General features: G+C 38.2%; 2 protein-coding genes across 3 annotated transcripts in view; one reads left to right on the top strand and one right to left on the bottom strand.

Moving 5' to 3' along the window:
- LOC139108127 (uncharacterized) overlaps positions 1–14,830 on the top strand; it is a 75,413-nt gene that overhangs the window by 45,051 nt on the left and 15,532 nt on the right. For both annotated transcript variants that reach the window (XR_011546613.1, XM_070666196.1), the window contains 2 exons: positions 4,066–4,171; positions 4,284–4,327. The gene's annotated coding sequence lies outside the window, so the exon portion shown is untranslated. The remainder of the gene's footprint in view (positions 1–4,065; positions 4,172–4,283; positions 4,328–14,830) is intronic.
- On the bottom strand, positions 10,802–13,893 carry LOC139108173 (uncharacterized). The gene is given in 3 exon segments (XM_070666265.1): positions 10,802–11,244; positions 11,394–11,711; positions 12,466–13,893. Coding segments are annotated over 3 exon segments (1,371 nt in total). The 5' UTR covers positions 13,076–13,893.

Below are 14,830 nucleotides of genomic sequence, written 5' to 3'. Positions count from 1 at the left end.
CTTTTTCTTTCTTTTTTTCTATCTTTTAGAATTCGCTCCGATTGAACTCTAATAGCGTACCATTTTTGTTTCTCTAAACCGATAGAGCGTCACGTCATTCCTATCGGTCTTTCGGTTTCAATACATTTCGATCTTCCTTGACGTGGAATTGCCGATTTACAAATAGGTCGACCTATTTTTACGGATTTATGCACGAGAAAGAGGGAGGAAAGGGGTGTAAGTCATAAAGAATATTCCGCATTCTGGAGAACGTAGCGTACTTCCTGTATATGCGTGTATGCGTCAATGCTTATGTAAATATTAAATTGAAGACACGGTGCTTTGAAGAGAAAAAGAGAGAGAGAGAGAGAGAGAGCCGTATTTGTGCGCGTAAAGCAACGCCATTCAAGTATTACATGAAAAATCGATCGTTTCGACTAAAATGACGTCCGGCGAAACTCCATATTTATCGATACTACCTCGGATAGATCAAACATATACGCGGTCATGCGAAGGGAAACTTCGGCGCCAATGCGTTTTGCATTGCAGATAATATGCATCATGCATGCGTGTTGTAGGTACGTGTGTGTTTGAGCTACGATAAAACGGCGAAATATTCGAACATACGCTTCGCTGAACGATGATGTATCCGCACGCTCGCGTCTGACGATGATTTATGACTTATTAAATCGTTTGAAAATCAGCGACGGCGCTTAAACAGTTTGCGTAAGTCATTATAACGATGCGCCGTAATTACTGCGATATAAAATAAACGGGTATTTATTCGTCTATACGGTCATAATCAATCGTAATTACTGATTTCGAAATTTTGATTATCGCTGGGTTTTTTCTCGTAACGTTGGATTAAATCGCGCAAATGGGAATTAATACATTATGTGAGCGTTGTTTTCTACGGCTATTCGCATTATATTACGGTATCCCATTCAAGCGTTCCTCGAACAATATTAAGGCTTTCTAAAGTATAATCGATATCAGTTTCTGACCAGACTAATGGCGATTGAAAATCTCAGAGGGATCACAAACGTTGCAATTTATTTCATGTCTGCCTCACTTGCTCCTTCTGTTCTCTTTACGGTGATACGCTAACGGGTTAACGGAATAGCTTGCAACTCTCATCTCTTTTTTTTTCTTTTCTTTTTTTTTAATCAAGAAACAAAATTTTTAATGTACAATGCAGCAAAAATTTTCCGTCCCACTTAAACAGACTGCGGACTGTCGGTTGTATATACTTTTAATATTTTCACTAAGTACAACCGGTGTGGTTAAAAATTTTTGATGCATTCTACACATCTGATTTATCTGAAAGCAATATAATATTAGTACAAATAAATATATGTAGTATATGTATACAGGCGCGCGCCTGTATTTTAATTAAAGGTAATAAGACAATTCTCTTATTTAATTCACTAAATAAAGAATTTATATAAAAGAGCATGCGACTTGCCAATCTGCATGTACTTCGGCGGAGTTGGTGAGTTGTGCCGGTGACTGTAACATACAAAGAAAAATAATTATATAGACATGCCAGTTAGTTAATACAATTAATATAAAAAAGCAAAGGTTTTCTTTTAATAAAGATTTTATTTAAAAATATAATGCTTACCTAAAAGTTGCTCCGCCGAAGCAGGATGCCCCCCGGGCCTGCTCCTCCTCTCAGATGGTAGATCGTTGTCGTCGAGTCATCTTTTCGCGCACTGGAAACTCTCGCGAAATACTATCATTAACACTATCACTCATAATTTAAATTATCACATATTAGTTTACATTATTACACATCGTTTAAATTATTATTAAAACACGGCACCCCGTATTATAAACAAAAACGCGAAACTGTACACTCACACTCACACTCACACTCACTTACATATAATACACTCACTTACAATAATATTCACCGCGCACTTGATTACATTATTATTCGTAGTTTAAATTATTATAAAACAAGGAAAAATTGTTCGAATAGGACTTTAAAACTACTAAAATACGCGTCGCACAATCCGGCGTAACGCGAATCTCTCAAGCAGCAGATGCCAATTTCCCGAATTGCGTGCAGTAGCGCACGCACTATCAGTCACGTCTAACGAAACAGAAAACGACACTCCGCGAGGGACCGACGAATACTCCGGGCTGTACGACGATCCATTAAAAAATAAATTGAAAACGCGAATTATAACCCGAAAGCGCGAAACAATATTTCGATCACGAGAAAAGCGACCTTGTTTTGTAATAATTTAAACACGACACCCCGTATTATATACGAAAACGCGAAACTGTACACTCACACTCACTCACACTCACTCACTCACATAATATTCACCGCGCACTTTATTACACTATCACTCATACCTAGTTTAAATTATTATAAAACAAGGAAAAATTGTTCGAATAGGAATTTAAAACTACTAAAATACGCGTCGCACAATCCGGCGTAACGCGAATCTCTCAAGCAGCAGATGCCAATTTCCCGAATTGCGTGCAGTAGCGCACGCACTATCAGTCACGGCTAACGAAACAGAAAACGACACTCCGCGAGGGACCGACGAATACTCCGGGCTGTACGACGATCCATTAAAAAATAAATTGAAAACGCGAATTATAACCCGAAAGCGCGAAACAATATTTCGATGACGAGAAAAGCGACCTTGTTTTATAATAATTTAAACACGGCACCCCGTATTATATGCAAAAACACAAAACTGTATACTCACACTCACACTCACTCACATAATATTCACCGCGCACTTTATTACATTGTCACTTAGAGCGTAACTTATCATAAAACAAGGAAAAATTGTTCAAATAGAAATTAAAAAATACTAAAATACGCATCGCACAATCCGACGTAACGCGAATCTCTCAAGCAGAAAATACCGTTTCCCGAATTGCATGTAATAGTAGTGACCTTTAATAACGGCATGACTCATTGCGGCAACGGCAACTAACGCGCTAGGGTAAAGTGCGTCAGGCCTTACCGCGGATCGCGTACGTGAGTCCTGAAGTACCGAAAGAAACGAGAAAACGAGGGAAAAGGAAGGCATCTTCATGCTCTGTTCTGTTCGCGACCGTGCATGTGAGAGAGAACGCACGAGTGATCGCTAAGAAATCATTAGAGGCGCCTATAATGATTTCTTAGCGATCACTCATGCGTTCTCTCTCACACGCACGGTCGCGAACAGAACAGAACATGAAGATGCCTTCCTCCAACTTTTCCCTCGTTCTCTCGCTTCTCTCGATACTCCAAGGTTCACGTACACGATCCGCGGTAAGGCCTAACGCACTCCACCCTAACTCACGCGCGTAAGCCGCTGTTACCACAGTGTGTCAGGTCATCATTGCCGGTCACTATACACTATTAGCACGTCTTACCAGACAGAAAATCGACACTCCGCAAGAGATAACGCGTACTCCGGCTGTACGACGATCAATTAAAAAATAAATTGAAACGCGAATTACTATATCCCGAAAGCGCGAAACAATATTCCGATCACGAAAAAGCATCCTTGTTTTATAATAAAATAACGTTCTCCGCGCACTAGATCACTCGCGGGATATTTACGACACTTCCGTTAAATCTTTAAACACGACCCTGAGACGTAAGCGCGGTCTAACTGTCACTTTAATTCTTCGGTCGGTGTAACGAACGATACAAAACTTGCACGAAGCATCGGTATAAAACGCGCCGCGATATAAAATATTCCTACCGCGGTAGACACTCGCGGGATAGTCCACGACACTTCCTATTAACCTTGAATCCCGACACAAGAATCTAACTGTCACTTCAAGCGAGGTCCACGTCACCTTGTTGCGCGGTCAAAAGTCGTCGGTAGAATGACCGCGAAAACTTCCCCCAACCCCTTCCATGTTTTCCCTACTATCGCGCGGGATATTCTTTCCCCCCTTGTGTTACCCCCACCGGGGGGTATTCACTATCCCGCTTTTTATTTTTACCGTTATTCAAAACGCGCAACCACCTTTTTCGTTAAATTTTCAATTTCGACTCGAGAAATCGATAACGCAATAATTATCGAATAGAACAGAATATTAATCGTAATTTTTCTGTTTCAGATAATACTCTAGCATTGAAGGAAGGACCGACCTGACATTCCACAGACATTCTGAGAGGAGGAGGAGGTCCAGGAAGGGCATCATGCATCGGCGGAGCAACTTTTAGGTGAGAATTAATTCTCTTTTATAAAATCTTTGTAAAAATATAGCTTTACCTTTATATTAATTTCAATAAATATTAACATGTCTACATTAATATGTTTCATTTTATGTTACAGTCACCGGCAGAACTTTACAACTCCGCTGAAGCTCATGCAGTTTGGTGAGTTACATAATTTTCTTTTCGTAGTTTGTAATTGGAATCTATTAAAAAATATCGCGCGCGTAGCGCGCACATGGTTTCTTCTAGTATTTCTTAAAAAAGAAAAAAAAGAAGTTCTTTTTCAGCAGACAGTTTTAGGCTACGTGAATTTATTTTGTACATTTGTCATGCGACGTTTTTTATTTTTTCTTAAATCAAATTTACATTGCCTAGTTTCTTATCACGTTTAATGATGCTCGACAAGAGTAGCTCCGCGAACCAGCGAGACGTCGGCATATAAATTTCTAACGCTACTGAATTTGTCAGTCGACCAGAATTCATTATCTCTCGCGGCTTTCTTTAATGATGCACGCGGAGATGCCCTAATTTTATAGATTCTTTTACTGAAAACGTATTTAAAGGCGCGCCGAACGTTATTTGAATTTTATAGAATTTGATCGGAACGCATTCGACATTTGTGCGAGGCTCCTAGCGCGTGTAAAGAAAAATCTCGCAATTCATATTTATACACAGCGTATTCCATATTTTTACACAAATCAACTTTCACCACGGTCGCGTTTTCCCTCCACCTTCGTGCAATAAAATCGAAGACACCATTTTCACCGACAGTGAAGGCGAATTGCTTTCGGTCGTTAAACGTCTCGCCCGCTTTTCCGCCTGCAACATTTTTGCGGGCGGCTTTGCAGAAAACAGATATACAAAACGAAATAGTTTGAAAATAGAAAAGCTGGATTACGATTTATTTCTATATCAAAGTCTGACAAAATCCAATGAATATCAGTTCGACGGAAAGAAACTGAGAATCGTGGAAACGAGATATTCGTTGCCCGATTTCACGGCGATATCGACTTCGCGAATTTTTCTCCCGCTCACTTTACCATTCTTTGCCTTTTATGTAACAATAAGAAGCGACAACGATGAGAAACTCGCTTTTGAACGCTTCGTACAACCTCGTTAATCTTAACAAACATTTTTCATTATTAAAATTATTAAAAGACGCGGACTAGAGTCTTCAAGTGCCAAATATATTGCGTGTAGCGTTCGCCGCGTGAAAAACGCTATCATGTATTTTTATCGGACTGCAATAGCACTTTAAAAAATGGTTGCAGTATATTTTAACGATACCTTTTGCACCGGAGAATCAGTAATACAAGAGCTATATACGAAACAATACGTGGATTTTCTCGAGAACAATAAAGTTCCATGATGCAACAATAGATGTATAAGATGAATTTACTTAATAGGAAAATATCTTGGAAAATAACGAGAAACGGAGATTAAAGTTGAGATTTTAGAATACTCGTGGACCAACAAATAATATAATTTAACACTCAACGACTGTCTAATATATGTATAGTAGTTCAGAATTTGAATTTATGTAAAATGTTAGAATATTATAATTATTTTTTTTTTACCGCCGCTTGCAAGAGATTTATCACAGTATTCGAAATGTTTTTAATGCGAATGCAATTTCTCGCGACGTGACACGGGGAAACCTTTCGTTCAATACTGCTTCCTGGCTCAATTTCTATTTCCAAGTATGGGGGCTTGTCAGAAGTTATTCGGTAACAATTTTACGGGTCGAGAAATCCAGCTTGTCCGAGAGAGCTCGACTTTGCTCAAGTGGTCGATCAAACCACACAAAAGTAGTTGGTACATAGTTTGGATTCTTGCAAATTACAGCCATCGCAAGAAGCATCTCGTATTTCTGTAACCGATTAATAGGGATTGATAAACGAGACCACAAACTTGACGCTAGTGTAATTAATTATATTTTAACGACTATTATCTTTGAAAGTTAAAAGAAAAGGAAATTGAAAAATGTATTTTAGAAAATTATATTTATTATATTTACAAATTACGACTTCGAACTATTACAATTTTTTTTTTCCAGTAAACTTTAATAGCGAGAATTTATTATTGCGAAAGTCGTACAGATTAAAATTAATTATGTGCAAGACTGAGTTCGCGAAGATAATTTAACAATTTAATTGAGTATTGATTAATTATAGCGTTATTCGGACTTCCCTCGTGGCGAATTAATTTTAAACGCGAAAGCGACGGTCGCAAAAAGATGACACACTCTGAATCTATAAATTTTCCGTAATTCCGAGTCTCACGAACCATTTTGCATATGGAACGAGTACCGCTAGTTCCATTTTGTAGCAGCCCGTGAATAATCGTTAGCTCAGTTCGCTCCGCGCCGTTCGAACTTCATCGCGCTTTTCCGACCGATGTAATTCTGCTGATCGAAATCAAACTTTTTACCATCTATTGTGGATAGGATCGTTCCTCGCGATCTTAATTTAAATCGCGTTAATTACCCGGAATCCTCAACGACGACGGCAATGACGGACAAATTGGCGTCACTTAACACGATGAACAATGAACTTATCAAGCCGACTGCAAATCCATTTATCTTTCTGAAAGCGACGACCCACGGAGGTTCAACCGGCCGTGATTGCAAATGATTTTTTCGCTAATTTTTACTTGCCCGGAAGCGAAGCTAAATGAATCGCTCTCACTTTTCTGCTTCTCACGGTGTTAATAAATCACGAGACTCGATTTTAAACTAGAAATATTTCTCTATTTCTCTCTTTTAATTTTTTTTTTTTTTTTGTAAATTATTATGAATTTATTTCTTAAAAAATGAGGATAATAAAAAACTTTAAATTTTATTTATTAATATATATTAATACACATATACATAAATACTCTTACGTTTTATGCGTGCAAATAATAATACTTTTAATATATTTCACAAATAGCTCGATATTTTCTTTTTAACGATCGTACTATCGTGTCACGAGAAATAGATATAGAAGTTATGACGTCGTATTCATCAATCATGGTTAATGGACGTTTCGTTGCGTTATCTGCGCGTTATTCTGCAATCGTTTGAACTAGAACGCGGGACAAGCGACCCCGATCATTTTTACATCTCCATTACACAGAGCACTGCGATTCGCAAATAGATTTTAATTACTCTCCCGATACGAAAAGTCAAACGGATAATAAAATGAATAAATAGGAAAAAAAAATTTTTATTTAACGCCAATAACGAAAGTATATGATTCGTTCATTGTAACCGACAATGAATAAATAAAAATTTCATCGAGGATCTACGTAGTCGTGATAAGAGCAGAATCACTGCTTATAAAACGCTCTCTTTACTTAATAATAATCTTAATAATTACAACCAATTTACTTATTCTTTTCTTTGATTTTTCTCTTATATAATTTAGATACTTAAAAAAAAATATCTTTTTACCTTCCTTCCTTTGCGAAGATTTTATACCGAAATCGGAAATTCACTCTGATTTTCTATGTAATACGATGTCGATTACGTTCTTTAATTGAGTTGTCGGATAGAACGGTGATAAAGATTTTAGATTAACATGGTTTAATCGCGTCACTCCGCTCGCTTTGCAGTGACTCTTGTGTCCGCAGACTCAATCTTTTCTTAGTCTATAGAAGGTCTAGCATGCGCTCGCAAACCGGCGCATCTTCAAAAATCGATTTAGCCACTGCAAAGTCCTCTATCTTCCGCGTGGCAGTCGTAGATAAGAATAAAAGGTAATGTTTCGGAAAGCTCGCGTAAAAGCCACGGATGAATTATTTTAACACGAGACATGACTATGAGATTTATCCGAAATTATTATTTCTATTTTTTTCGCGTTCCATTACATCGTATTATATTGCAATTATAAGGCACAACAGAGAGGAAGAGAAAGAACGACTGCAAAGTTTTATCGCGAACATATATGTACGTTGCATATATCTAAAATCCAGTTTGGAAAACATTAATATCGACCGTGTTATTTTATTACCATTTTACTCCACGTGTTTGCTCAGCGTATTATTGCGTTACTATTTCAGTTTGGTTTTGTGATTTTGCTAACCGCATGATAAACAATTAAAAGTTATTGTTTTATGTTTTATAAAAGTATCAAAGATTTTACAGAAAGAAATTCTTTATGTATCTTTCTATTTTATTTTTGTTGAAAACGAGCGTATCTACAACAGTCAATCCAAAAACCGTATATATGAAATAGGAAACTTGTTACGTTACATATATCTTACAATATCCAACTGTATCTGAATTGAAGCCATAATTCATGCAGTGGTAACAGAACTCAATGGCAAAAATACTTTCGGCCGCACATATTTCGATATCTTGACAATGAAATATATAGCTGGTATAAAAACTGCGAACACAAGAGTTGGAGTGGATAAAAATAGGCAGCCACAAGGATTTTAGTATAATGTAGGATCTTCATAAATATCTTTAGAGTGGAGACTCTATTTGTATAGTCACCGATAAAAAATATGTCATACCCGTAACAAATTTGTCGAAGAATACGTGCCCGATGCTGCATGCCGACAAAATTTAAAATGGTTGAAAAACTGATAAAGACGTTCTATTCAATTCTTGAAAGAATTTCGATACAAGTTTGCCACTGTTACTTATTTTTAATAAGACATGATAAATTTATTATTATTATTTTTTTTCCTTTTTTTTTCATCCGGAGAGTAAAGTAATATACGTTTTATTGTTCTTTACGAACATGATTAAATTCCGTCTGAACGAGTTAACAAGAAACTCGGAATCTCGGTTTGAGATACACGCTGGGCGAGGGAAGGCGCGCATTCCCAGCCGGCGAGTTAAAGTTGAGGAGACGGTTTTAACCGCATTCGCGAAATAAACCCGGGAGGTCTCTTCTTCGAGTGAAATAATCCCCGCGTTGGCGGACTCGTTGCGACGAAGCTACGTCGCAAGAAGGCAAAGAAAAATTAGTTGATTAAATCCGTCCTGACGAACGTCGGTCAGTTTAAGCCGCCACACGTGTCGGTGCTTAAAATAAAATTCTAAATGGGGGTTTAATAGGAATTTATTATACGCTGGAATGCAGATATGGCATTTGCTGCGCCGATGACAGCTAGCGAACGTGACTTTAGAGTCGTGTACGTCGAGTTTCACATGTGCCGCGTGTATGTACCGCGCCGGCCGGATTGCCGATGACCGATTTTCGCCTCGTTTTCTCATTCCCTGCCTCCGCCGCATAGAATTACGTACGCTAGCCGCTGTACGTCGGTGTACGTCGTTAGATTTAATTATCCAGTTGCGATTTGTAGGCCGTCGCGATTTTTTACATACGCTACGAACTTTCGCCTGCTTTTATTTTCTTCGCCATCTTGGCAGCTCGACAAAGAGGCCTTGCCGAGAACACCGAGATTGTTCAACAGGTAGCCTTTGGTGCCTCGCACTCTTCTCTCATCTCTCACCCTCGGTATTTTTCTACCGTTCTTTCATATTTTACATGCTACGCAGACGAGTTGTCACGCCTACGTTCCGTAGATTGCTCTTTGGCGCCGATACCTTCCACGCCGATTCACCCTTTGACATCGAATTCGATTGAATTTTGGCCGGGCTTGCTTGCACATGTATCCTCACGAGCGCGATAAACGCGTTTAAATAAACCCATTCGTTTTTCCGCGACACGTGTCGATTTGTTTATCGCTCAATGATTTTTACGTAGCTGACTTTTTATTATTTAAATCCATCGCAACAAGCACGTTTCGAACGAATGTGTGTCAAAAAATTGAACTTTCTAACTTTATTTTAATATAGTATAATAAATTTTATTAAAATAATCAAATATTTAATGCAAATAATTAAGAATATTAGTAACATGTATCTTTAATATAATTCTACATATAATATTCACGATTTTTATCACATATGTATTAAATACATCTTTTCTCTTTTATTTGTAAACTTGATAAAATTCAATTTAAACTACCGCTGAATAGTCTATTACTTTTTCACAAAAAGAAAAAAAAAAAAGAGATTTTTGCAATATTAAATTGCTGTAAAAGAATAAAAAGAAACGACGAGATAACAGAGTGGTAAACGGTACAGTTTATTTATTGTGCTATATTTCTGTTTCAATTTCACATTTCGAAGTTAAATACTAACACGAGTTGCAGAAAAAAAAGCACAGCTAATTATAACTGTGCGCTCTCATTAACGAGACGACTACGGTCGTCTAGCACTTCATTTAATGATCAATTTCACGTGAAATGTACCACGAGCAAGTAAATAAAATGCAACCTGATACGCACTGGACGTTATGCAATTAAATGCGGTTTGCAGAATTACAAAAAAAAAAAATGTGTGGCAAAAAGACAGCTCACAAAATTGTATTTCTGTTGCATTTCCGATTTATTGTCACACTTCCATTTTATGATTGATAAATAAATTTAAAATTTTTATTGAAGAGAAAAGTAGGAGAAATAAAGATTTTTTTTCTTTTTTTTTTTTCTTTGTATTTTTGTAGCCGCTACGGCAATTCTGATCCGTCGATTTTTCGTTACGCAACAGTCTTGATCTTTTAATTTTTCGTCACACGACAGTCTTGGCCCTTCCATTTTGTCACAGTGTAATTCCGAACACATTTTCTTAGTTCTAGTTTAGCTTTTGACTGATACTTTGAAACTCGAAAATGATCCACGAACAAGCGATTCTTCATTCTTGTCTTATTTTTCCATTTTATCGAGTGACGAATAGCCGCGGGATTTTCCAACGACGTTACGGTGCATTTTGCTAATAACGGTGTTAAAGTTACGTCGTCCGTCCTCGCAAGATCTTGAAATCCTAAATGTTTCGCATTTATTCATAGTTGATCGTTTTAAAGAGTCCGACATCTTGTCCTCGTTGATGAAGCGTCCGGATCCTTTGCGACACGTTTGGAATGTCGCGTATGACTCGCGTGACAAAAGTTTGTCGTCGCTTATTCTCGTTTCATCAAATTTATTTCTATACGAAACGTTCGTACGAGAGTCGATCACATACGTAAAGTTAGTTCTCTTACTTCTGCAAGACGTGACGCTGTCCAGCAGACTTGAGCTCGATTCTATAATTATTTTTATTGATTAAACCTTAATGTTTTTCCTTTAAAAAAAATTTTTTTTTTAATAATGCAATAATAAAGTAAAAAGAATATTTGAGATTAATACTTAATAAATTAAATCGACAATAAAGTGAAGATCATCTCGCTAATACCTATCTCGCGATGATCGAGGATCCTGTTCTCAAGGCAGTCAGAGTAGTATAACGGCGTTAAGGTATCGTTGTCCTTGCTGCACGTCGTTCTCCTAATTCTTGAACTTGTTATCGCCTCATCCCCTTCAGATAGCCCGGGCTCTTCGCATCGCGGCGATAACCTTCGAAGAATACCTCCGGAGCATCGATCCTCGCCGAGCGTGACTTCGCGCGGAGCACGATTCAGCTGTTCGATTAGATCTCGAATGTAAGACAGCATTGGGGTGTCACCCTCCTCCTCGCTGATCTTCGCGACGATTCGCAATTTCTCAAGGGCCTCTGTGTGTAAGCACACCTCATTTTTAAAGCGATCGTATATTGAACTATCTCTCCACAATTTGGTTATATCTCATACTTAAATAAACTTAAACATTTTTTAAATTGTTAAATAACTTCGGTATTAAATGGTCATGTAAATTTTATACGGCTTCGAAGTATGTGCTATAAATTCGTTTATTTTTAAAACAGTTATTTTATTTTCTCTATTTTTTTCCACAATTTTTCGGTATCTTAGTTGTTTGCAGATATTTCACTGTGGTTTACATTTTGACGCTTTCTCACAGACACGGTGAAATGAAAATTCCCCGTGATAAAAACATCAGCGTGCACGTCAGAGAAAAGTGTTACATTTTTCATTCTTTTTCTTTCGTTTTTCCCTTTTATGCAATCAGACATATCTGATATAACTTGAAGTTTTAGATATATTTTTTCGAGTAATACGGATAAAACGAAAAATCGTGGAAAATTGAACGTTACTTTTTCGAGAGAAACAACGGGGGGGAAAAAAAAAAGTGGCAAGATACCGCAACGCGATATTATACCGTGGAAGAATTTTGAAGGTTGGAAGTTAGTTTATGAAAACTTTGCTAAAAAAATTTTAACAAGAAAAAAGGATGCGTGATATCGCCTAGCGAACGCGTCGCAATTTCGTTCGTTACGAGAGCTCGTTCGGTTCAGAAATTGAGCCGAAGAAGAAAGAGAGAGATGCCCTCGGAAGGACTTAGAACGACAGTTTGAGAAATAGAGTCATCACCGGCGAAACGACCCAGCATCGCCAGACACTGTGCCCGCAGCAGGTCGGCATGGAAGGTCCACTTCTTCGAGCTGGCCTCCACCGCGCATTCCCGACACTGCGCCGCCTTGCGCAATCCCTCGTCGTACTTCCCCGTCTCCAAATGGCAGCGTCCAATCTCGTGGTGCACCCAGGCCCGCGGCACCGGATGATTGACGTAGATCGACAGATTTTCCAATGCGCGTGCAGCGGCCTCGAGATGACCGAAGCTCAGATGCACCCTGCCTAGAGTCGCGAGAGCCCGTGACAGGAAAACGACGTTGTTGGTGCCCTTCGACAGTCGCACCATTATCGCGACATTGCCGCACGCTCGATCGTGCCTTCCCAAGATCGTGTGGATCAAAGCTAAATATTGGTAGGCCGGTATTTTATATCGATGAGAATTTTTCAAACCGGAGGATAACGTCAGCAGACCCTCGGCGAGCTCTAGACAAGTTTTCATATCGCTGGCGTTGAAATTAACTCTTGAATTCCGCAACGTGGCGGCGCGAAACGCGAGCATCAGGGTGCGTTCCAGCAATGTTCTACATCGCATCAGTTTGTCGATTAGCAGCTCCGGCGCGGAACTCATTTCGCGAGAGGTTTTCGTGCAACCGTCGGGATATCTGGAAAAGAAACGCTTTGATCGTGGCACTAAACCGTTTAATAATATTTAAGTTTTTAATCCCTGAAGATAATTAAATGATTTCATCAAACTAAATCTTTAGAGTATAATTAAATAGCGTCGCATATCGTTTACTTTAAATTGCTTTCCGAAGGAAACTTTCTACCTTCTCAACTTTAAATTTAATTCAAAATTTTATTTCAAAATTGCAATCTCTACGATCAATTATTCTTGAATTAATTTTATACGTCGAAAGATTGAAGCGGGGGGACAGTGGCTTTTGAAAATAAATGCGGTCTACGTTTTTAAAATCATCTCGTGGATTATAAATATGGGCTAATTTATGTATATTCTTACTTAAGACTGTTGGGAATAATTGATAGATTGACGGGAGTAGCTTTACGAGGTTGGAACGTCGCGTTTTTGTGGCTCGATATTGCATTACCTCTTGTCGAACTTTTATCCGAATTATTCCACGAGCTTATCATCGCTGCGATACGTTGCGCTGCCACACTGTGACTGCTGTCGCGTGGACACATAACAGATGCCCGATGAAATAACACTAATGCCGACTCGTACTCGCCACTGTACAGTTGGTGAAATATTAGGCCCTCATTAGTTATTCTCGTCATTAAATTTTCATCATTAATTTTGCGCGACGTATAAATGCATTTAATAAAATGTAAATGTTTAAAACAATTATCAAATAATTAAATAATATATAAAATAAATTTTACTCCGCTGCGATATAACATCCGATAAATTTGCATGCACGTACGAAATATGCGGCGAAAATATTCGCCAGCATTCTTGCTTAAAATATTAATAAATAAAATACTATAATTGTCGATTTATTAAAATTTATTATACTTAATATAAAAATAATTTAGAAACAACTGCGCAAGTAAAATAATCTTTTTATTCGAATTTTTTTTATAAAAATTATTAAAGATAAGAAAAAACTTTTTTTTTTTTTTAAATTATTTCATTGTTTATACACGTCGATCAATCTATATCCGTGCAAAATATTGGCACTTTTGACGTAACTAAGTTAATAGGAAAAACGTGATCACTTCTACACATTATACACATTCATATGTGCAGATCCAATTTCCATTTGAAAATTACAGGACGTCAAGCCGATACAATAGCTCTTCCTCCTTCATTGTTACACGCGTTTTGCGATTCGATACAGTCGCGTAAAATCTTCCCTGATAGAGCAATATTATTACAGAGACCGGTCGTTATTTAGGTTCGCGTTACGAAAAAGGGGATGAAAAAAAAAATAGAAAAAAAAATAACGACAGCCAGGGGTTAATGCGCTTTCGATGTAGCCCTGAAACCGGCGATCGATTCCGAAATTATTTAACACGGACCCTCGAGACCGGCGTCACGCTCACGTCAAATTAGTCGGGCTAATCAAAAGTCATGAAATATGAAGTAAATTGTGCGATTAATGCCATCCAGCGCTTAATATCGTTAACAGGTATCGATCACTTCACCGTTGGCACAGCTCGTCTGCTTGCCGATGTAAGGCTTGAGCGTATTGTCGGTCATTTCCGCAGGGCAGCCTCTTCGAGGCCGCGGTCTTTATTTGAAGACGCGCCCGGCACTCCGCATTCTCCACCGCTTTCTTGGTAACATCGAGATCGTGCAGAGCACTGTTAAGCTTCCGCGTAACAGAAGTAGCCATTCATATCACCCGTACCCGAACGTGAATCT

This window comes from Cardiocondyla obscurior, linkage group LG14, assembly GCF_019399895.1.
Source record: "Cardiocondyla obscurior isolate alpha-2009 linkage group LG14, Cobs3.1, whole genome shotgun sequence".
Lineage (NCBI taxonomy): Eukaryota > Metazoa > Arthropoda > Insecta > Hymenoptera > Formicidae > Cardiocondyla > Cardiocondyla obscurior.
Note: the sequence above shows the minus strand (reverse complement) of the source record. Positions and strands in the feature narration are given on the sequence as shown.